Source organism: Podarcis pityusensis (genome assembly GCF_964106645.2).
Source record: "Podarcis pityusensis genome assembly, chromosome: 10".
In the NCBI taxonomy this organism is placed as follows: Eukaryota; Metazoa; Chordata; class Lepidosauria; order Squamata; family Lacertidae; genus Podarcis; species Podarcis pityusensis.
The window spans coordinates 72,658,818-72,684,273 of NC_138035.1; the positions used below are offsets into that span (position 1 = coordinate 72,658,818).

General features: G+C 40.6%; 1 protein-coding gene across 2 annotated transcripts in view; it reads right to left on the reverse strand.

Moving 5' to 3' along the window:
• The window catches only part of BMAL2 (basic helix-loop-helix ARNT like 2), a 47,125-nt gene that overhangs the window by 9,252 nt on the left and 12,417 nt on the right, over nucleotides 1-25,456 (reverse strand). For both annotated transcript variants that reach the window (XM_081023673.1, XM_081023672.1), the window contains exons 2-12: nucleotides 18,423-18,570; nucleotides 15,618-15,650; nucleotides 14,673-14,830; nucleotides 13,132-13,211; nucleotides 9,960-10,052; nucleotides 8,963-9,080; nucleotides 8,088-8,234; nucleotides 4,975-5,215; nucleotides 4,345-4,451; nucleotides 2,088-2,238; nucleotides 1,288-1,346 (exon numbers count right to left, since the gene is read on the reverse strand). In XM_081023673.1, the coding sequence (XP_080879799.1) occupies nucleotides 1,288-1,346; nucleotides 2,088-2,238; nucleotides 4,345-4,451; nucleotides 4,975-5,215; nucleotides 8,088-8,234; nucleotides 8,963-9,080; nucleotides 9,960-10,052; nucleotides 13,132-13,211; nucleotides 14,673-14,830; nucleotides 15,618-15,650; nucleotides 18,423-18,570 (1,335 nt within the window). The remainder of the gene's footprint in view (nucleotides 1-1,287; nucleotides 1,347-2,087; nucleotides 2,239-4,344; nucleotides 4,452-4,974; nucleotides 5,216-8,087; nucleotides 8,235-8,962; nucleotides 9,081-9,959; nucleotides 10,053-13,131; nucleotides 13,212-14,672; nucleotides 14,831-15,617; nucleotides 15,651-18,422; nucleotides 18,571-25,456) is intronic.

Genomic DNA, 25,456 nt, shown 5'->3' on the forward strand with positions numbered 1-25,456 from the left:
TATGTAAATGTTAAGGGGTATCTTTGAACAGCAGTTGTCAACATGGTCCCCTCCAGATGGTTCTGGACTTCAGCTCTCATCGTTCCTAGTCACTGCCCATAAGACTGAAGCTGATGCAGTCCAACGCCACATGGAGGGAACAACGTTGGCCTTTGATTAATATGGTATTTTCATATCAAACTGAAGGTGAGTGAATGCACTTCACTCCTTATATTGCTCTTCATAAAAGGTTTGCACATTCACCCATGTGAAGGATGCTTTGTTTGTTATGTTTATATGCCCCCTTTATCTTCCACAGATCTCAAGGTGGGGTATATGGCTTTGCTTCTCCCCATTTCATTCTCACAACACCCCTGTGAAGTAGAAGAGGCTGGCTGTCAGATGCTGACTGACTCCAAAGTCACCCAGTGAGCTTTATGGCTGAGTGGGGCTTTGAACCCTGCTCTCCCAGGTCCCAGTCCAGGACTCTAACCATTACGCCACACTGGCGTAAAGCTCTCCAAAGTGGTGTTGAAGTTTTGCCACAACATGCTGGTGAAACAAGTGGCGCTGCTATCATCTAAATTATAAGTGGTGTGTATATACATCACCATATAAAGAAACAAGTGTCAAAATATTGTAGCAAAAAGGCTGCAACCAATGGGGCTAGATCTTTAAAATCTTTTAATGCCTTAACATTATTAACAGCAGGTGTTACTAATATGTGAGAATCATTTGATCAAGAGGCAAGAAAGAAATATTCTAAATAATAAAAATGGTATTCTACTACTGATAAGTGATAGTTGATATGGTCCCTGATCTAACAACATTGTCTCATTGTGGAACTAAAAACAAAGGGTTAAAAGGACTGCAAATTTCCTGTGCCACAAAAACATACTGTTTTTTGAAATTTTATTCAGGTTGCATACACACCAAGGCTTTAAAGCATATTTAAGACACCCACCCACCAAAGAATGCTAGGAATTGTAGCCTGTAAATTACAGTTCCCAGGATTCTTGGGGCGGCATGGATGTGCTTTAAAGGTATGGGACGTACACAATTTCACAAACTATTTGCAATGCAAAGTGGGGAGGTGGGAACTGATATTTGGGGGAGGGCTTTTAGTTCATAGAGGCATTTGCATGCCTCTTCATATGCTGGTCACTTTATTAATTTAACAGACAAGTCTGCAGCTTGTATCAGGATTTATTTATTTATTTATTTATTTGTAATGTGCCCAGTGTGAAGACCCCATTTGATTTATGTAATATTGTGTGTATAATTCTCACTGTAAGCATGTGTACTTGCCTTCTGAAGACAGGGAACTGCAGGGTAACAGGGCCTCCTCATCTGATTCATTATGATCTCTAAAATGCACCAGAGCAGAAAAGTTACATAAAGGAGCATTCCCAGATGTAAATAATATACATGTTTTCTACATGAGTACTATTTCTTGTTTCTTCTTCTTTTTTGTGTTTCATCTTACTTTGTGCACATGCTATTTTGTACTTTTGAGTTTTCAATAAAGAATCATCAGCATCCCCATTCCCTAAAGCAGCCCTTCCCAGCTTCCCCCAGCCAAATCCCGCCATCCCTTGGATGATAACCATGGAGGCAGAGGCTGATGAGATTGTAGTTCAAAACATCTGGAGGACACCAGGATGGGATAACCTAACATTTGCCAAGTAAGGATTGCCATCCTAATTAGAAAGATCTAATCTATTTATCCAACACAACAAGCCTGACATGGGCTGGTGCAATGGAAAACTGAATATCTTTTAATAAAAGCTAGCACTTGCTATGCGGCAGTAGAGCCAGAAATTGGCTTAAAAATTAATACATTAATGTTTATTCCATTTACAACTGAAGTCCTAGCATACAAGGTGACATTATGTTAGTATGAGGGTCAGCAGGACAGAACCAAAATAGACCACCTGCATTAATATTGCATAATTAAATACAAAAGGAAACTTTTTTTACATTCAAGCTCATAGGCAGTGAATGCACATGCATTCTTTTAATTAATTTTGTCTTTTAATAATATCTAAGCTATGGTAAATATTTAAAATAGTTTATTCATAGCTTATATGAATAAGACTGTAACTTACGAAACAACTGTGTTGATTGACACAATGTACTCCAGTTCTTTGGTCCATGGATTTATGAAACTAAACCACTGACTTTTTAATGTGACAAAAGAGCCATCTTTTGCTCTGAATTTGTAGAAGTTTGTGAATATCTTTTCTTTGCTCTGAAGCACTGGGGGAAATATAAAACAAGTTATGAACAAAACCAGTGTTTAAATGTGTTTCAACTAAACCTATGTTCATACAGCAACTGTAAAACATTAGGCTGCATAAAGACCATTCAGAAGACATCATCCCTATGATGCTGATAACATGATTCTCATGATCATTCATTTAATGAATGAGAAACAGAGGAAGAAAAAGGGAACGTGCTAAAACGTAAGAGGTGATGAATCAATTTCTGATGAAAGAAAAAGTGGCCACATATAGCAACGACAGCAAACCATGGTTCTGGATGCTTGGTCATTCTCCCATCTTGCCAGAAGCGAGAGAAAAAAGAGCACTTTAAAAATGTTATTTCTCTGGCTGGAAAAAGAAACATTGGTTCCTACCTGAAGGATAGTTCTTGCTGCTGGTAGTAGCTCATCAAACTGGGATGCATCACCACCTTGTGTTGAAGGCAGGAAAGTGAACTTGAGGGAAGTAGGGCTTTCCCAGGCACTATTTATTTATGCTTCCAGTAGGAAGCAACACAGGAAACTGTCTTATACCAAGTCAGACCTGTATTCCATACAGCTTACTATTCTATACCAGGGAAGGGGAGCCTCAGATGCTCCAGGCCTCTCTGCCTGGTTCTCTGGGCTTTCCCAAGGCAACACACCAAACTGAGCCACACCCTTCACCAAACCTTCACCCTCCTCAAGCATTTTTGCCTGGGAGGAATAGGGCTGTGAACTCTGATAACGCTTCTTGCTTGTCTGGGTGGAGAGGGATGTGTGAATATGAAGAAACTAGCCTATACAGTACTACAAAGGTTAAATTCACATGTATTGTTCCACTCATTTTTGTCTCTGATCCTGCCACCACCAGAAGGGAATGTAACCCCCAGGCTGAAAAATATTCCCCACCTTTGGTCTACACCAGTGGTTCCCAATTAGCTAATTACTGAGGATCCCCTATTTTTCAAAAGCCACTGCAAGGACACGCTACTTTTGAAAATTTTGATAACTCTATGGCAGCTACCTCTGCAAAGCAATTTTTTGAACAAAATGTGGGGTAGCCCATACTAAGCAAAAGATTTTAGGTATACCAAAAAAACCAGACTAGGGCTGAGCAATACCTGGTTTTCAACATTGTGATGTATCAGCAGCTAAACATCATGATATTCCGATGTATCACTGAAACTGGAAATCAGGTGTAGGGATGAGGGAAGGAGTAATCACAGAGTGGGTAGGTGGGATGCATGAAGATCAGGTGTAGAGATGAGGGAAGGAGAAGTCACAGAGATCCGGCGGGTGAAGTGTGTGCAGATCAGGCATGGGGATGAGAGAAGGAACAGCCATGGAGATCAGGTGGGTGGGGGGAGGAGAGGAAGAGGAAACCACCTCCACCGCATGGTTTGAGTGGGAGGGGATGGGGGTGCACCAAGTCGCCGTCACTGGTGGCAGCCAGTGAAGATGCAGGTCCACTGTGGCTGCTGCTGCTGCTTTCCTGCGGACTGAGAAAACCTGCTCAGCCTCAGCACCAGGGAAAGGTAACGCCACGGTGCCTTGAAGTGAGGGCAATCGGCTGCCCTGTTTTCCCTCAGCGTGAGGAAAGGCTGCAATGTTATCGGCTGCCACGGTCTTCCTCAGCGTGAGGGAAGGGAGCTCAGATCAGCAGCATTATCGGCTAAGATCATCGTGCGATATCAGTGGTGCCTTGAAATTGGCTGCCCTGCTCTCCCTTGCACAAGGAGTGATACATTGCTGAGTCAAAATCATTATCACAGTATGATTCAAAACCGATTTTGGCCAATATATTGAAAAATCACACAGTGCTAAAACAGACAATAAAATTTGTGGTATTACCATGCAAAAATGACCAAAAAAATAGTTGGGGGAAAGCAAGGGATGGGGCCGTGGACCTCCAGGGGCCCCTGGACCCCCAATTGATTGGCAGTGGCTTTCCAGAGTTTCAGACAAGAGTTCTTCCTCAGCTGTACCAGAAATGCAAAACTGGAACGCTCTGCAAGCAAAGCATGACCTTCACTACAGAGCCACTACTCAAGATAACATTTTAAATTTAGAAGAAAAAAAAAGCTAACAGTAGCAGGAAGTAAAATACTACCATACTTTACCTGCTTTGTGTTTCTCTGTTAGATGACTGTAATCATCTTGGTGGAAGTACTCATAACATGAAGTTCCTAGAAGCTCTTGTGGTAAGTATCCTAAAATAACTGTTGCACTATAAAGAAAACATGAACACACTACAGATTCTGAAAACATCTGAAACGGGCTTTTAAAACACTTTACTCTGGTCCCTCATGCATATGAAAAGCAACAGATGCTCGTTTCTGGGGGAAAAAATACTAAAACTTAAAGTTAACATATATAGCCAAAACAGAAGGACGAACAAATGCTACATTGTAATCCTTTTGTATTATTAGATCTAATAAAAGGAAACATCACCACAATTCTAAAATTGAATTCAACTTTGAAACCACATTTGATTTTTTATTTAAACTTCTATCAGTTTGAAGTCAGAGATTATTTGTAAATGTTCATATCAAATCAAATAAAAAAAACCCCTTTGTTAGAAACTAATACTTTAAATAAGTCTTACTTAACTAGAGGACTCCGAAGTAGTTTATAGAGCAACAGCAACTTAACAGGAAGCCTGCAGTGTGGGAGGGGATCTTATCTAAATACTGAAACCTTACACAATTTAAGAGCTATTGTCTTAAAATTAAAAGGACAAAAATGCTTACCGCTGGTCTACAAAAACAAATTTTCCATCCATGGCAAAACGTGCTACAAATTCTGTTGGCTTGACTTTTATCTCACCACTTTTTTGTGGAACAGCATAAGGGTGTAATCGCCCAATTGCAACAAGGCAGTTAAAGTTACTGCTGTCTTTTTCAGCATCACCCTCCTCTTCAGCTCCCACTTCATTAGGAGGCCAGCTCTTCAGATACCCGGTGCAATGAACAGTACAGTACTTTTTAAGATCTAATTTATTACAAACACAAAACAGTTTTTCAATTTCTTTTCTAAAATCATCAGAAGCTACATTTTGCACTAACCTAAAGGCATGAGCTAAACAATTATTAAATTCAAGACCGTAGTGTCAATTTGTTATAATTTTTTTTAAAAAAACACTGTTTAGGTTTGGCTTACCTGTGGAAGCGTACTTCTAATCTTACAAATGATTTGAGAAGGTAAGTCATAGGTGCTGGCAATAAAAACGTGTTCTTACATATAAGAAGAAAATTTAATAGTTTAGTAATAGAGACTGCTTTCCAGTACAATACTGTTTGATTTCAAAAGTGTTATGATTTACATTGAGCCAGATAAACTGCAGAAGGGACTTTGAGCTTGAGCCTATTAAAAACTTAATGTCCCTCTCCGATACAAAAATATGGGGAAATCAGGAAAGAGAATGAAGAGGAAATTCTATTTATCTTTCATTTGGATACATAAAGGCATAATTGCAAAGGTTTCTCATCTCCCCAAAATGGGGAACATTGAAACATGAACCCCACATCTACAGTTTCAAATGCTACAGTCCAGAAACACGCACATCATATATCATAGTTTGGTTCTAAAGCCTTGGCCATATTTAGTGCAAGGCACATGTACAAATTATTTGTGAGAAACAATGAGCATTATATCAGGTAAAACATCACAATCTTATGCATTGCTCTGTGGAACTGACTTGCTTACGATGCTGTTATAGCAATATGCTTGCACTATTTTCACTTGAAGTGAGAGATAAGGTAGAGATAAAAGGTAGACTTCAGTAGGCTTCAGTGGGGTATTGTTCAGCTCTTACTGCCTACATAAAGTAGACACACTGCATTTATTCTAAAATAAGAGCACTGGGTCCTCAGTACATTCAGCAACACTACACCACAAAAGAAGACTTGCAAAATACTGATACCAGTGGTTGTCTACATTTGAAAAGTGTGCTGAAAACTCTGGATTGTAACAATAGGTAAACTAGTAAAATTCCCAAAATGGTACTTGCTGTATTAATATAATACAGGGGTGAGGAACTTCAGGCCTGGAGGCCAAACGCAGTGCTGCAGTCCTCTGGCCCGAAGGACTCCCCCCAGGCCACATCCCTCACTGCTCCTGCTTCACACTCCCAAGGGGTTTTGCCTGGCTGCAATGTGCAGGATGGAGGATTGAGAGAGTTGCAGGGGGGCTTGCAGAAACTAGTCCAGTGTACAAAGGTGAAATTTTCATTGATTGCTCTGCCTTTTGTACTCACTGGCATGTGGCCCAGAAGAAATACGTCCCTCCGGCTGAAAAAGTTTTCCCACCCCTGATATAACAGAGGCAGGATTATTATTATTATTTAATCCCATTAGGATATGCATGTGTGGAATTGCCTATCTTGCAGAAACTATCTATTCAATCCTAACTGTTGGTAAAATACTACTGAAGTTATTACTAAACTGTCCATGTTACAATTGTGATAAAATGAATTTATTTGGTGTTCGGATTAAACACTCTCCTCAAGATGCAACCAAAAAACTACCTCATTCATATAAAATGAACATTGTTACTCTGTACAAGCATCCAGATTACGGCAGTGGAACTTTGTTACAACCCAAATGCTATGCCTGGATTAAGGCAGGCCAGGGTGTCAGTCCCCTACTGAACTAGCATAGGACCACCGAATACAATACTGATGCTAGTGACAGCCATTTCTTCTTTAATAAAGTCAACAGATGTAGCACAGAAATACTCATCCCACACACATTAAGTTTAAGTAAGTAAGGAGGGTAATAAATTTAGATTAATAAATTTAGATTGAAGTTAATTTATTTCCAACTATTGTTTTAGGTATTTTGAATGCTGAAGTCCACTTCTTATAGCTTTGAGGTTTTATTAGAATCAGGTGGTATACAAATCATGTGAAATAAATAACACAGCTGTAACATTTTAAGAAGATCATATTTTGAAATACACTTGCACAAGTACTGTATTTTTCACCCCATAGGATGCACCTAGTTTTTTTTTGGGGGGGGGGGAAATAAAGGGAAAAAAAATATTTCCCCCCCCAGGTGCGGGGCTGGGGCGGGGGGAGCCCGAGCTTCCCCCGACCCCAGCCCCCAGAACAGGCTGCTATCCGCAAGCCGTGGGAGAGCTGCGCAAAGCCCGAAGCCTGGGGCGTGCTGAGCTCAGCGTGCCCCAAGCTTCTGGGTGCAGGCAAGCTCTTCGCTATCCGTGGGTCGCGCAGCTCTCCCATGGCTTGCGGATCGCTTCCTGAAGCCTTCCTGAAGCGGATAGCTTCAGTGAAAGCCTTCATTTTTGGAGGGGGAAAAGTACGTACTATAGGGCGAAAAATACGGTAAGTAAGAATGGGGAAAAGCTGAGGTTGAAGTTGCATTTTTTAAAATGAGGTATGTGGTCTCACAATTAAACCAATAAAATGGTTAAATTTAAGGAAACCAGCTGTACAATATTCTACTAAAAATATTGTCATTGTCCTATGTATGCAAGTTTCTACAGACGTTTAAAAAAAGAATGATTCAGGCAAAAAAAAGTTTAAAAAAAGAATGATTCTGCCCAATTTCTTAACAGCTTTTGAGAAACCTTTATATTTGCTGTAGTCCTGGTAACTTAAATCCTATTCAGTGCCTTTCAGGAAACCATTTCATGTTTCCAGAAGCATATTATTCTCATGGATTCTACAATTTTACATCACCAACATATGTGTACTTGTAAGTCTGCCCATTAAACTTAATGGAGTAACTTCTATTTAAATGTGTACAGAAATGCAGCCTCAAATCATACAATAATAATTCAAGCACATTGTGATTTAACACATACAGCATTTGAAATAAAATATTATTCACTTATTTAGAAATACCTTTCGTCTTTGAGTTTGGCAAGGACTCATTTTCTTCTTTCACTGTGGTTTTTATACACTTTATTCGACAAAAAAATGAACGGCGAGCACCAGAATACAGACGACATGATGACCCAGCTTGAAAATCTGTGTGAACTTGCAAACCGGCTTTTAAAGTTTAAAAAGGAACAAAACACACAAAAATACTTGGCATGTGAAATAAAAACACTATTCAGCTTTCACATGCTTCCAAGATACTTTCATATTGCTTCTGAAATTTCAGCATATATAGCTTAGAAACCTCTGATGAATTAAAATATGAAAATGAAGAAATATGGTTAAAGTAACTCAAGAGGGGAAAGCAGCAGTCTATTTTACAACCCAACCAATGTTATGCATGATGATACAGTATGACTGAAGTTTGAATTTGAACTCCATATAGCTTTAACCACTAATTTGGTAGGAACATTTAAAAAAAGGTTTCTGAGGATGCTCATACAAAAACCAGTTACAAGTTACATAATGTATATGATAGAAACAGTATCTGATTACATCAGGAATGGCATGTAACATTTTTAAATACAGTGATTGTTGGTAGAGAAGCATTTTATCCTATGCTAGACTACACCAGGTTTTTCTACTGACTAAACACACACACAATAAACCAGCATGCCTGGTAAAAATGACATGACTGATTTTGCTACATATCTAAAATTATTTCTTGACATTATCAAAAAACATGCTTCTTGGGGCACTTTCAGTTGTCTTAAAGTCTTCCACATTAAGTACAACCAAGCACTCATGATTTAGCTCATATAAATAAGAACTGCAGGAACATGGCTATATGTACATACAGCTAAATCATGACATCTAAGCAATTTTAGGTGAAGACTTACTTTTGGTGTCTATTAGCTTTTCTCTGGGAGAAGCATCCGAAGATGAAAGTTGCTCCTTCACTTTGGCAACATCCTTTGGATGAAGATAGTCAAAAAGACTTTGCCCAATCAAACTCGTCTAATGGAACACAACATTGTTACCTCATAAGCTGCGCATTACAAATCTCGTTCACTAACAAAAAGACACAAGTATACTGAAGAACACTGAGTACTTAAAAGTACTCCACTGTAAGGGCTAAGGTGTGTGTGTGTGTTGTCACACATTCACAGTCACTATAATGGATTGTTGAATCAAACATTTGGATTTGTTTTCAAAGAAAACTGCATTTAAACAATATCAGATATTTTCACATTATAGCAGAGAGCACTGGCTGGCAAACTATTTAAGTAACATCATGCAATTCTGAAATTCAGAGGTAAGGAAACAACTATGTGGTGGTGCCAAGGACGACTATAATAACATGCAGATGAAGCTTGTCCACTGTCAGCTACTAATGGGGAAGAGCCACATGTGATTGAAGAACTCTTGCAACAGTCATTAACGGGAAAGGTGTGTTTATTTGTTTTGTGAATATATCCCCTGTCCTTCAAATGCAACAAGAACCTACTGGATCAGGTCGATGGCTTATCTACTCCTGCACCATGTTCTCAGTTAGCAATCAGATGCCTCAGGGAAGCCAGCAAGCAGGGCATAAGAGCAACAGTCCTTTGCCCACCTGCAGTTCCCAGAAACTGGTATTGAGGCATACAGCATCTGACAGTGGAGGTAGAACAAAGCCACAGTGGCTAGCAGCTGTTAATAGCTTTGTCCTCCATGTCTCCAGGGCAGCTTACAAAAACCTCTGAAAGTAAAAAAATGGTAATGCATGTGTGATGGTGAAGGGTGTAGGGTTGGCACTTGTCAGGGCAATTAGTAATACCTAAAGAAACTGTTATACTAAATATTTTGCTGTGAAATACTGTCTACATTCAGTATTTAGTACACAAAGTCACCTACTGGGTCATAGTTAAGGATCTTGAAAACAGATTCTGAAACAAACAGGATTTTCCCTCTGTCACATCCAACCACAAAGAGGAACCCATCAGCAGCCTGTATATTAAGAGAGAAAACACACACACACACACACACACATTTATAGGCAGAAAAAACAAGATCTCAGGAGGCAGAAAAATAAATTATGTCAACAGTAGTTTTAATAATTTAAGATTGCAGCATTGATTTGAACATATTATGTTAGTTAAAAACATGTTTCCTGGATCCTTGTGTATTTCTAAGCACAGTTCAAAATTCTGGCTTTTAATCTTTAAAATCATTACAGCTTGGATCCATAGTTTCTCTCCCAATGTCAGAGGGACATTCTTTCTATCTTAATGTCAGAGGGAGGTTCTTTCTATTTTAGGAAGAGAACCTTGGTTCCAACTCAGGTTTGTCTAAAGCAGGGAGTCAAACTGAACTTGAACCTGCACCAAACCCCAGAACAGAACCTGAAGCATTATCTTAAAGTCTCTACTGAACCTTAACTGAAAAAGCACTGTTAAAAGAAAAGTGTCACTGGTTCAGAATAAGCATTCAACCAATGAATCAACTGATATGGTAAACCCACTGAATCCACCAGGATCAGAATGAGCACATACATTAAAACCAATATCTGGGAGGATTTATATATTTTGTGGTATACAGGATTCTATATTCTGTTCTCTCCAAAGACTGGACCTGGGAAGCATTAGGCAGGGGCAGAATTGGAAGTCTCCATTCCCTCTGCCAGAGAGGTTTGGTCAACATACAACTGATGACATTGAAGGGATGACTATAATACATGTGATGTGGCACAAGAATACCATACGGGAGTCAGATGACATATCTGGTGTCTTATCAAAGTATGGATTGATTGATTGATTGATTGATTGAATTTGGATACTGCCCTATAATTGCAAGTCTCAGGGTGTTTCACAGGATAAAAGCACAATATAAAACCACAAAAGACAAATAAATAAAAAAGAACAACTCAGTAATTCCCCCACCCCAACACATTTTAAAAGGACACTGAATGTCAGTCAACTAAAGGCCTGGTTAAAGAGGAACATTTTTGCCTGGCACCTAAAGGTGTATAATGAAGGTCCCAGGTAAACCTCCTTGGGGAGAGCATTCCATAAACAGGGAACCACTGCAGAGAAGGCCTGTTCTTGTGTTGCCACCTTGCAGACCTCTTTTGGAGGTGGCACATGAAAAAGGGCCTCAGAAGATGATCTCAGGGTCTGGGTAGGTTCATAGGAGAGAGGCGGTTCTTGAGGTATTGTGGACCTGAGCCATTTAAGGCTTTATAAATAAAAATCAGCACTTTGAACTGGGCCCAGAAACTAACTGGTAGCCAGTGCAGTTGGACAAGGATCAGTGTAATATGCTCAAACCATCTTGCCCTGGTGAGCAACCTGGCCACTGACTTCTTCACTACCTGAAGTTTCCGAACCATCTTCAGAGGCAGCCCTACATAGAATGCATTGCAGTAATCTAACCTTGAGGTTACCAGAGCATAGGCAACAGTATTTAGGCTATTCCTGTCCAGATATGGGTGTAGCTGGGCCACCAGCCAAAGCTGATGGAAGGCACTCCGCGCCACTGAGGCCACCTGAGCCTCAAGTGATAGCAAAGGTCCCAGGAGTACGCCCAAGCTATAAACCTGCTCCTTCAGAGGAAGTATAACCCTGTCAAGAGCAGGCATCCTCCCAGCCATCTGCTCTAGGGAACCGCCCACTAACAGTGCCCCAGTCTTATCTGGACTGAGTTTCAGTTTGGTGGCTCTCATCCAGTCCAAGACACCTGTCCAGCACTTCCACTGCCTCACCTGCAGATGTAAAGGAGAAACAGAACTGAGTGCCATCAGCTGACAATGTACTCCAAACCTCTGGATAACCCCACCCAGCAGTTTCACGTAGATGTTGAACAGCATAGGGAATAGGATGGAGCCCTGAGGAACCCCACACTGAAGGCTCCGGAGGGCTGAAAAGCACTCCCCAAGCAACACCCTCTGGGAATGGCCATTTAAGTAGGACTGGAACCACTGCAAAGTGATGCCACACACCCCTAACTCAGGCATCCGCTCCAGAAGGATACCATGTTCGATGGTATCAAAAGCCGCTGAGAAGTTAAGGAGAATTAACAGGAACACATTTCCCCTGTCTCTCTTCCAACAGAGGTAATAATAAAGGGCAACCAAAGCAGTTTCTGTACCAAAGCCAGGCCTTAACCCTGATTCAAATGGAACTAGAAAATCAGTTTCATCCAAGAGCTCCTGGATCTGGTACAATATGAACATATACATGAATGTAAAATAAAGTAGGAATATGAAATAGGGATTATTGTGTGAACCCAAAACTGGACCAGGAAAACAGTAAACAATTTTAGAGGGCAAGAAAAGCACAGATTGGAATTAAACCAAGTCATTCAAATAAATGGGGAGGGGGGGGGAGGTGACAAACCTAAGGGTTTGCAATGCACTTATGTGAGGACTAAAACTGGAGGAGACACCATTGCTGTGCAGAGTACGTCCTTCATGCTGCAGTGCTCAGTTAATCTGTAGGTGGCCAGCAGGTCTACGGTTAACGCATCTGTTATGGCTAGACCTTCGAATCCTGAGCAGAGCAGAGTGCCCTGTATGGCAGCCCGCTAGAATACTTCAGGCCCTAAGAAACAGAGAGGTGAGTGAGCAGGCTCTCCCAGGCCCAGAGAGCCTGAAGAAACCTTCAGCCCAGGCAATGGTGAGCATGGTGCTGTGTCTCTATAATAGAGAGGATGTTCCATTTCTGGTCTGGTTCAGGTGTGTTTATGTCCCTCCCTTCCAGAGGATTAAAAACATTAAAATTCATATTGTCACCACAAAGATCCAATTTGAAGAAGTCAATCTTGGAGGATGATTTGTTTGTGAGACAGCAGAAATGAAGGAAAACTTGTCATGCCCTCTTCAGTTTACATGTAGAATGAGGAGAGGGGCAGCAGCCTGAACCACCTGGAAGTAGCTTTTAATAGTTCTTAATGTATTATTATATTTGATTAATATATCAGTTATCAGTCATCTTGAGGGTGTCTTGGAGAAAGGCAAAGAAAGTTAATAATCCAGTATGAAGCAATTACTGTTGAAATAATACTCAATTCCTGACCTTTCTTTACTTACCTTAAGAATTAAGTGTTGAAGTTCATCATCTTGTAAAAAAAAAGGCTTGTAGCGGACTTCTGCGTAAGAATTAGAAGAACCTGCAAAATGATAAATGATAAATTAATTTCTAAAAGGAGACCAAAGGCAGATAAAGAGATTTTACACCAAGTCATTGATTTACTAGCAGGAAAACGCCCCACAAATATGCTCACACGACAAGACTTGCTTGGCATTTCCACTTTAAAAAATGCAAACTGGTCATAAAGGTTTGCAAGTGAAAGCTGACACAAAAGAGTATGGAAAACTCTTTTTTCCATACTCTTCCACAGCAAGGGTCAGCAAACTTTTTCAGTAGGGGGCTGGGTCCACTGTCCCTCAGACCTTGTGGGAGGTTGGACTATATTTTGAAAGGAAAAAAAGGAACAAATTCCTATGCCCCACAAATAACGCAGAGATGCATTTTAAATAAAACAGACACTCTACTCATGTAAAAACATCAGGCAGGCCCCACAAATAACCCAGAGATGCATTTTAAATAAAAGGACACATTCTACTCTAGTAAAAACACACTGATTCCCGGACCATCCGCGGGCCTGATATGGAAGGCGATTGGGCTGGATCTGGCCCCCGGGCCTAAGTTTACATACCCATGACCCACAGACAGCAAATTTTAAGTCTTAAACAGATATAAACATAGAGAAGAAAATGGTAGAATGCCTTCACAGTAGTAGCACCCTCCCTGGGGAATACCCTATCTTTAGATGTCAAGGAATTAAACAATTATCTGACTTTCAGAAGACACCTGAAGGCAGCCCTGTATAGGAAAGTTTTTAATGTTTGATGTTTTTGTATGTTTCGATATATGCTGTGAGCCGCCCAGAGTGGCTAGGGAAACCCAGTCAGATGGGTTGGGTATGTATGTATGTATGTATAAATAAATAAATAAATAAATTAACATCTTTCAGGTTCCGTTTTCATAAATACTTAAAGCAGTGGAAAACTGTTCTAAATTTAACATCAAATCCAATGGTCTGTTTCAACAGCAATAAAAGCAAGGATTGCTGTGTCAGTGCAACATTATAACTTGCCAGGACACTTTTCATGCCTTACAGAGAGGCAGCTTGTTCAAATGATATGGCAATCAAAGAAAGCATTACAGTGGTGCCCCGCAAGACAAATGCCTCGCAAGACGAAAAACTTGCTAGACGAAAGAGTTTTCCGTTTTTTGAGTCATTCCGCAAGACGAATTTCCCTATGGGCTTGCTTCGCAAGACGAAACGTCTTGCGAGTTCTTGCGAGTTTGTTTCCTTTTCCTTAAAGCCGCTAAGCAGTTAATAGCCGCTAAGCCGCTAATAGCCGTGCTTTGCAAGACGAAAAAACCGCAAGACGATAAGACTCGCGGAACGGATTAATTTCGTCTTGCGAGGCACCACTGTAGCTGGGCACTCAATCTGTCCTATATAGGACACTGTAGTATTTCTATTTGTGGAAGTCACTCTGCCCTGGTGTACACCTTTTTTACACTTAAAAGAGGATATTTTATACCATTCTTAACTCACTTTTCAATGACTTTAAGTGCTGCACAGCCATCCTTAATACTGTGAGTTTATCCACTTTACGGGCCACTGGATTGCACTGAGGTATCATAGCAGAGAGTTCTTCTATGAGGTTATTCATTTTGTCTCTTCTTCGTTTCTCTGTCTGGCTATGAGCCTCCCTAAAAAGAAGGCAGAAGACATATCTTGTGCAGTGGTACTTAATAAAAACAAGCTGAACTCCATATAACATGTTGCAAAATTATTATATGAACAGCAAGAGAACGCAGAAAGAACCATACTGATTTCTGCAATTAATAACTAGAGATGGGAGAAAATATTGATATACAAATATAAGTAGGGGCTGAGTATTCATGGGGGATAAATAAATGACTGTCAAAACCTCTTATTTATAGTTTTTGACATTTTTTCAAGTTTAAATTACAGAAGTATATATGTATGTATACACACACCTGAACATTATCTAGGATTAAATCTAAACTTAGCACTAACAAATGAAAGTTAAGACTTTATCTTCTTAAAACTACCATGACCCCTCAAGCAAACAAATTAAAGCCTGCACCAAGCAGTACACATGCACGAGAACTAGGGATATGCCAGTCTGTGTGGGATCTTCCACTGACTCAGGTGGATCTTCTTGTATTATTTTATACCCTGTAAATAGTGGAGTTCAGCAGTCTACTCAGTTCTCAAATTCAGCGTTAACTCTACTAGCCAAACAAGGAATACTAGCCATTTTATCTGAAGCAGAAACACTGTTTTACTTAACTACACTATATTTCTGGAAAGTTCTTTACATTTAGTCTTTTAAGTGATCTTGATGAGCATTTTGAATTTGTAGAAACACAAATATACATTTAACCACCACTTTAACTCTTCTGAGCATGGTATTCAAAAATACAGTACTGTATTTAACTATTTGCTTGTTAGTTCTTTAAGGAATTATACCTGCTCTGGAGATCATCAACATCACATGCATACCTAGAGAAAAGAGAATTTATACTATTTAGAAGACATCAAAATCAAGAATGAAAAACAATTACAATAGAAAATCATGCTGAATTTTCCTTACTCTTCTTACAGCAGAGACCTGGGACACATAAGAACGCCAAAAAAGAAAAGAAAAATGCCTTTCTTCTTTACCCCTGAACACCAGTCATAGAAGACTGCATTCCAGTACAGTGGTACCTTGGGTTACAAACACTTCAGGTTACAGACTCCGCTAACCCAGAAGTAGTACCCCGAGTTAAGAACTTTGCTTCAGGATGAGAACAGAAATTGTGCTCCAGCGGCACGGCGGCAGTGGGAGGCCCCATTAGCTAAAGTGGTGCTTCAGGTTAAGAACAGTTTCAGGTTAAGAACGGACCTCCAGAACGAATTAAGTTCTTAACCTGAAGTACCACTTTAATGTGATTCCAAGAGTTTTCCTTGGTTTTTGTGGCTATGGGGTGAAGAGGTACTAAAGATTGTGCTGCAGCCTGAAAAAGCCCAGGGCAACTGTAGTCAAAGTTATTTCACGTACTGCAGGAGTAGGGAACCCATTTCAGTCTAAGGGCTGTGTTCCTCACATGTGTAAACTTGGGTGGGGGGACATATGCAGGACGAAACCCAAAAAAGTATACAGTGCAAAACAAATCCAGTTACAGAAATACTGTACATTTTCAGGCACATACACACGCCACTTACTTCTGCATAAAATTCAGCTTCCTTCCACCCAGCTCCATCTCTCCAAACTTCCCAAATCCACAGCTCCACAGAAGAGACATCACGCTTCTCCTTTCACTTCCTGCATCTCAATCTCTGTTTTCCCTCCCAACTTTATGCCTTCTCTCTCTCTCTCTCTCTCTCTCTCTCTCTCTCTCTCTCTCTCTCCTTTTCCTCTCCTCCCGCACTGGAATTATGGAGCATCTCTTTTCCTGCAATTACTCTTGGCCTGACTTTTCCTGCAAGAATCCCACCCTGTAACTAGAGTCCCCACTATTTTTTGTTGAATATGCCTCCAAAGTGGGGATTATCGCTTTGGGAGAAGTGAGAGGAGCTGACTGGTTCTTGAAATACCTGGGCACTTTTGGAAAAGGCTGCATGCTGCTGAATACTCCCCAGGGCACCTGGACAGGTATGAGTGCTTCCTAGCACAGAAAAGAATGCCCGGTTATGGCTACTTCCCTGAGTAAGGGAACATGCTGACAGCTGGTGAACTAACTGCAGCAGGCATCAGCAGCATGAGACAATGAGGGGGTGGAGCCTTGGAAAGTGAGTAGGCTGAACAGAAAGGCTGTGTTGACCAGATGCAGCCCACATACCCACGGATGTAGCCACAATTTTTGTTAGGGGGGCAGAACCAACATGATTTGAAATACTTAACTAACTGACCATTGTTTTATTTGATCTAGGGGAGGCAGCTGCCCCCCTGGGCTACACCCACGCCCATGCCACTGGTTCCCCACCCAGTACAATCAATTTGGGCCTTGCTATAGCCATAGCAGAATACCCTGACAATTAATAGACATTTTCCCTTATCACATCTGTCACGACATAACTTTTTGTTAATTACTTTTAATCATCTGGCAATTTAAAATGATGTGCAACTTCCCAGCAATTCTTATAATATAGTACACTAAAGATTGAGGTAAATATCCCTGATGCCATAACCAACTTGAACAAGAAAGTATTTGAAAGATGCTCACATTCAGAAAGTGGGTACTGTCATAGAATCTTAAGAGTTGGAAGGGACTCAAGGATCATCTAGTCCAACCCCATGCAGTGCAGGAATCTCGGATAAAGCATGCATTACAGATGGCCATCCAAGCTCTGCTTAAAAACTTTTGGTATGTCAACTTTTAGTATTATGAAGAGATATTATGAAAAGCACTTTGGAGAGCTCAGATAGGAGTTAGTAGTTCAGAAACAGATTTTCAACAACTCTATGGAAAATCTAAATAGAAGCAGCATGGTGTATCTGATGAGGTAAGATGCCATTGTTGGAAAAGATAAAGATGTACATAAAAACTTTCATAGTGTTAACTCACTGAGACCATCTGTGGCAAGAAGAATCTACACTAGACAAATGGAAAGTAGGAATAAATTTCATTACATCATGGAGGCCACCTGAAACAGCTGAGCTTTCCGATACCCTCCTTCGGATAGGCTTCATTCAGTAGGATAATCTTGGTACCAAATCTAATGGTTTTTAGGTTAAATATTTGTTGCTGTTGTTTTAAAACATGTAATCCCCTCCAATTAAATCCTATAATGTTTTCAGTTGTTGATTTCCAGCCCTGCTGTTTTATTATTTCAAAATATCAGGAAAGTATCAAATTATATTCTTGGAAAGAACAGACAAGAGGTAAAAACGTTAAAAAGGAATGAGAACAGACAGTGTGAGTAAAATATGGAAATGTATGTTGGTTTAGGAAAATTATTGAGAATTGTGGGATTTGAAGAAGTTTACAAGGAGCAGCTAGTTGGAAATGGCATGAAGCACAGAAAAGAACAGACTTTTCCAGGCACAGAATATGTCATGGTAGATTAATAAAGGTGTGAATAGGAACTGGAAGCACAAGAAGCTGAAAATGCATTATCACTGTTCTGTCATGTGTTTAGTATGTAGCTCCTGAATATAAACAAAATTATCTCCCAAAATAGATGTGTTAGATGCATAACACGTACACACACACTAGCAACTATAGGTCTAACACAAATCCAGTATTATTATACTACAGTGAAGCAGAAATTACCCCCCCCCCAACTTACTGGTTATCAGAATCACTTCCTTTGCGTTTTCTTGGAAAGTCCACTCCAAATGTATTACTTGAGTTGGCAGTGACAGGCTGGGATATAGGAGTCATAAGGCTTGAGAACGCAGAGGCAACACACTGGTTTCCTTCCATCTGAAAATTATCTGCAAATAGAGTGATTTTGTATGTACTGTATTCCAACCAATCTAGACAGAAATGAAAAAAAATGCTGACCTAAATCCATGAATAACCTTGATACAAAAGAGCTCCTCCATGACAAACATGCTTCTTAATTCTGTGTCAATCAATCTGTCCATTTACATAATTTATGTCCCACACCGTCAACAAAGATTTATGCTCTTAGGGTAGCTGCTAACCATGGTATAAGAAGCAAGAAGTAAAACTTAAAATAATAACAACAACAATAACAACAATAATAAACACAAACTAATACGGGAAATTAAAAAGAAACTAAAACATCGCCAGACAATTTAACTACATTATATGGGTAAAACGAACCTTTAAGCCTAGGAAAACAGATTGCCTGGTGACTAAGGATTCATCCAAACACTTCCGCTTTCCCTGGGGAAAACCTGCTGATGAATAAACATCAATTGGGTTTTCTCTGGATTGACATTTGCTCCAATTTAGCGCTGAAGAGCAGTTTTCCGGGGGGAAGTGGCGAGGTAAAGGCAAAACTGCTTGGACCTGTGCCTAGAAAACACAGAAAGTCATTTGGACCCATTCTTTCTAGGCACTGGACAAGCGAAAGTGTGGACAAGCCCTTAATGATAGTAATGCAGTCTCTAGGTGGACCTCCTTTAGGAGAGTATTTTAAAGGTGTGGTGCCACCAAAAAAAGGCTTGCTCTCTGCCACACATCAGGCTGCAGAGGCACAAGGAGAAAGGCCTTAAATAATGATCTTAAGGAATCGGTAGACTGATGCAGAAAAAGGCAGTCCAACAAATATTTGGATCCAGAGCTGTGGATAATCTAGTCATAACCTGTTCAAAGGTTATGACAAGCACTTTGGACCTGAGCTCAGAAAGTCCCTGGAAGCCGGTAGAGTTGTTGCAATAAACACAAATTATTTTCTCTTCACCTAATTCCCATTATCAGCCTAGGAACAGTGTTCTGGGCTATCTACAGTTTCTGAACTGTCTTCAAAAGCAGCCTCATATCAGTTACCAAGGCAAATATAACTGTGGCTAGGCTAGCTCAGTCTAGGAGAGGTTGCTGTTAGCATATGAGCCTGTCAAATGACAGAAGTTTCTTTGTGCCACCAAAATTACTTGACGCTTAAGAGAATGACAAACCTAATATCACTCCCAGACCGTTAGATAAAGTACAATCCCTTCCAGAGCTGGTTGAAAACCATCTGAAAGAGGATTAGCTTTTAGTATAACTTTCCATATAACTACTGCTGCTGCAAACCCAACCTACAATGGCTACAGAAAAGTGACTGCCTGAAGCATTCACATCATTTTAAACACCTGGCCTTTTCTTCTCCACACTATGCTGTGCATACCACAACTCAATAAGAAATGTCTGTCTGTCTGTCATGCAACCCCTCACAGAATGCCTAAGTTTACTTACCTAATTAACAAAATGTGTATACTGTTTGATTGTAATAAAATCTCTAAGCACTTTACAGGACATATTGAAATAAGTAATCAAAAACATTTAAAAATAATTAACAAAATACATTGCAACTACAGATAAAAGGTTTTCCAACCCAGAATGAATACCTAAACTCTCTGCATATAAGGCCACATAAGAGTCTTCATGCTTTCTTCATGTTCACAATGAATTTATTACAACAGCAGAACACATCTAGGGGAAGCAGTGGTTTTGCTGCAAAAGACAGCAATGAAGAGTCCTGGGCAAACTTAAAAACTAACATTTATTTTTCATTACATATATCAATGCTAATGATAGACCTGCTTACACACAGTTTCCCAGATTAACTGCCCCTTCCTTATCTTGCTTCAACATTTACCTATTTCATTTGCATGATCAAGTAGTTAATCAGAGGATGGAGTCAAATAAACATGAGGGAAAGAAACTTGACTAAATAATCAGATACTTCTTAATTTGCACCTGTTCTCTCACAGTACAAGCAACTATATTTGCATGTAAAGAGAAGATTGAGAATTATAATTCATTAGAAATATGCAGCAACTTGAATGATGTGGAAAATGGTAAGGCTAAAATGGACTGAGCATGCCTTGCTTGCATGAATGAAGCTCTTACTCTCAGCACTTCAATATAATGAACACATAAGAAAGTATCGTATTTTTCGCTCTATAAGACGCACCAGACCACAGGACGCACCTAGTTTTTGGAGGAGGAAAACAAGAAAAAAAATATTCTGAATCTCAGAAGAGCAAGAGGGATCGCTGCGCAGTGAAAGCAGCAATCCCTCTTGCTTCTGGGATAGCTGTGCAGCCTGCATTCGTTCCATAAGACGCACACACATTTCCCCTTACCTTTTAGGAGGGAAAAAGTGAGTCTTATAGAGCAAAAAATACAGTACTTAAGACCATTACAGCATTTGCCTTATTAACATACCTTCTAGCACCCTTGTGATAGCTGGTAAGCAACAAAAAGGTTCACCACCCACTGCTGTAGGTGTTTAATCTTGGAATATTGCAGTAAATATAACGGCCAATTGTGCTTCCGTTTTAGGGAAAGTAAACAGATTACTGTGACTCAAATCCAGGCATCCCTGAATAACCCATTTTTTTTACACCCTGTATCTACAACAGATCACAACATTCTGCAGAATTGTTAATGGGAATTTTTTTTTTACCCATACATTCTTATCCACACCTTGCAGAATATTAATCTGCCAACAGGCAGGGGTGCCAAGAAGGAGGTACAAAGAATACACATGTATTGAATAAAACTTGAATAAAATAGGGGGGGGCAGGTAAGCCCCATCCCTCATAATCACGTGATGTGGCGCGCACACACTATTTGAATGGCAATGTCCCTAAACTTTGGCGTTAACTGTTATGTAGACAAGTCTTAACCTTCTAAATGATTATTGTGAGATAAACCAGACTGGCTGCTTTCAGTGTTTTTAGCCAATCTTGTAATCTCCATTTGAGATCAGGTACTCCCTTTAAAGTATTACCTGCTGATTCTACTACAGAGTAAATGTGGGCGAGTGTTAAAGAATCTTCCACCCTTGCAAAGAAACAGAAAAAGCACATGCAAACTGAAAACTCTGCAAAGGGGATAAGGCATGTCTTCTAAACTCCAGGCAATTAAAAAAAAAAAAATCTGTTTTGTTAACTCTCAGTACAAGAGTACATGTCTATTCAGAAAAAGTACATGTGTTTAATGAGTCTTACTCCCAAGTAAGTGGGTAGAAGATTGCAGCCTAGGTTTTCTTGTGAGGAGGGGCCAGATAAGGGTTTATGGTGATGCTTTACCCTTGGGCATGCTATACCAACCTGGGAGTGAACTCATTTGCATACAATTGGGTTTTTGCATCTAAGCACACACAAAATAGGCCAGATTAAGACTGGTTGAAGCCTTGGAGGTGTACTAATCTGGGGACAGGGGGGAAAATGTCCCTTTAGAGTACAATCAGCTTGACTAAAGGAAGCAAAAACTGATGTCTATAATGCAAGAAAGAAGTCCCCTTTTGCAGCCACCTTCTATATCTTCACAACAGCCATAAGAGATAGGTTCAGCTGATAGTTAGTAACTGGCCCAAGGCAGGCAGCTGCACCAGATTTAGGGCAATGCAGGTAGTTCCCCCACATATGGCGCTGAACCAAGGGGACACAAAATAGTAGTAACAACAACAACAACAACAACAACAATTTATATGGGTACCTACTGACAAGATCCATACTAAACTAACTGTACCATTAGGAGTTATTCTGAAAATAAGAATGTTTGGATGGCGGGGTGGGGGCAAATTATGTCCTCACTCAGGGTACCATATTACCAAAGTCTGCCCCTGCAGGCAGTGAGCAAAAACGACGACAAGCTGAACAGCATGTGCACACACACAAATGCATGTCTGTGTGTGAAGCTTGTTTGTGTTTGCTACATTCCACTCCTGAATTTTCATAGCAATCAAAGAACAGTGTTTGTGTGTTTTTATTTTATTTCCAGTGTTTCATCACTTCTTTTTTGCCTGTGTAAATGCAGCATTACAAATTATGCAATTACTGGTGTAAATTTTTAATATATATCAAGTTGCCCAAATGTTTTGCAGCTGTTTTTGTAACATGTCACAGGGGAATGGTGGAGAGAAATATTCACTGTATGCTTCACAAGTGGAGTGTTGTTGTCCAATTTCTGGGTATGTCCCCCCCCCCGGGAAATGCCGCAGTGGGACAGAGAGGTGGGGAGCATTATGTTCGTTGTGGAAGCAATATGCAGGGAGAAGTGATTACTGTAGTTGGGGGAATATGGGGGTAAGGTTGGTGCCGCTGGTATTAAATGCTTAAATGGATTGCTGTTGAAAAAGATCAAGGCGCTTTTTATGGTTCTCATTCCCTTTTTATCCTTACAACAATTCTGTGAGGTAGGTTAGGATAAGTGACTGTTTCAAGGGCGCAAAGCGAGCTTCATGGCTGAGTGGGAGTTTCAAATTCTTTTTTCTAAAAAATGAAAAAGAAAAAAAAATCCTGTAATCATAGAATCATAGAGTTGGAAGAGACCACAAGGGCCATCGAGTCCAACCCCCTGCCAAGCAGGAAACACCATCAGAGCACTCCTGACATATGGTTGTCAAGCCTCTGCTTAAAGACCTCCAAAGAAGGAGACTCCACCACACTCCTTGGCAGCAAATTCCACTGTCGAACAGCTCTTACTGTCAGGAAGTTCTTCCTAATGTTTAGGTGGAATCTTCTTTCTTGTAGTTTGGATCCATTGCTCCGTGTCCGCTTCTCTGGAGCAGCAGAAAACAACCTTTCTCCCTCCTCTATGTGACATCCTTTTCTATATTTGAACATGGCTATCATATCACCCCTTAACCTCCTCTTCTCCAGGCTAAACATGCCCAGCTCCCTTAGCCGTTCCTCATAAGGCATCGTTTCCAGGCCTTTGACCATTTTGGTTGCCCTCCTCTGGACACGTTCCAGTTTGTCAGTGTCCTTCTTGAACTGTGGTGCCCAGAACTGGACACAGTACTCCAGGTGAGGTCTGACCAGAGCGAATACAGTGGCACTATTACTTCCCTTGATCTAGATGCTATACTCCTATTGATGCAGCCCAGCATTGCATTGGCTTTTTTAGCTGCCACGTCACACTGTTGGCTCATGTCAAGTTTGTGGTCAACCAAGACTCCTAGATCCTTTTCACATGTACTGCTCTCAAGCCAGGTGTCCCCCATCTTGTATTTGTGCCTCTCATTTTTTTTGCCCAAGTGCAATACTTTTCATTTCTCCCTGTTAAAATTCATCTTGTTTGTTTTGGCCCAGTTCTCTAATCTGTCAAGGTTGTTTTGAAGTGTGATCCTGTCCTCTGGGCTGTTAGCCACCCCTCCCAGTTTGGTGTCATCTGCAAATTTGATCAGGATGCCCTTGAGTCCATCATCCAAGTCGTTGATAAAGATGTTGAATAAGACCGGGCCCAAGACAGAACCCTGTGGCACCCCACTAGTCACTCTTCTCCAGGATGAAGAGGAACCCTTGATGAGCACCCTTTGGGTTCGGTCAGTCAGCCAGTTACAAATCCACTGAGTGGTAGCATAGTCAAGACCGCATTTTACCAGCTTCTTTACAAGAATATCATGAGGCACCTTGTCAAATGCCTTGCTGAAATCAAGGTAGGCTACATCCACTGCGTTCCCTTCATCTACCAGGCTTGTAATTCTGTCAAAAAACGAGATCAGGTTAGTCTGACATGACTTATTTTTCAGAAATCCATGCTGACTATTGGTGATCACAGCATTCCTTTCTAGGTGCTCACAGACTGTTTGCTTAATGATCTGCTCCAGAATCTTCCCTGGTATTGATGTCAGACTGACTGGGCGGTAATTATTTGGGTCCTCTCTTTTCCCCTTTTTGAAAGTAGGGACAACATTTGCCCTCCTCCAGTCTGCCGGGACTTCGCCTGTTCTCCAGGAATTCTCAAAGATGACTGCCAGTGGTTCTGAGATCACATCTGCCAGTTCTTTTAATACTCTTGGATGCAGTTCATCTGGCCCTGGAGACTTGAATACATCTAAACTAGCCAAGTATTCTTGTACTATCTCCTTAGTTATTCTGGGCTGTGTTTCCTTTGCTGAATCATTTGCTCCAAATTCTTCAGGTCGGGCATTGTTTTCTTTATCAGAGAAGACTGAGGCAAAGAAGGCATTGAGGAGTTCAGCCCTTTCTGTGTCCCCTGTTTGCATTTCACCATCTTCTCCTCTGAGTGACCCCACTGTTTCTTTGTTCTTCCTTTTGATACGAACATACCCATAAAAGCCTTTTTTGTTGCTTTTAACCTCTCTAGCAAGCCTGAGTTCATTCTGTGCTTTAGCTTTTCTGACTTTGTGTCTACACGTGCTGGCTATTTGTTTGAATTCCTCTTTGGTGGTTTCCCCCCTTTTCCATTTTTTGTACACATCCCTTTTTAATCTTAACTCAGTTAAAAGTTCTTTAGATAGCCACCCTGGCTTCTTTAGGCACCTTCCATGTTTCCGTCTCATTGGTATTGCCTGAAGTTGTGCTTTTACTATCTCCCTCTTAACAAACTCCCAGCCATCATGAACTCCCTTTCCTTTTAGTATTACTGTCCATGGGATCTCACCCAGCACGTCCCTAAGTTTTATGAAGTCGGCTTTCTTAAAGTCAAGAAATTGAGTCCTAGTATGCTTGGCTGCTCCTTTCCGCTGTATAGTAAACTTCAGAAGAGCATGATCACTCGCGCCTAATGATCCTTCCACTTCTACCGCACTAAGCAGGTCATCAACATTGGTTAGGACCAGATCTAAAATGGCTGTTTCTCTTGTTGCTTCTCCCACTTTCTGGACAATGAAGTTGTCTGCAAGGCCAGTGAGGAATCTGTTTGACCTTATGCTCTTGGCTGAGTTTGACA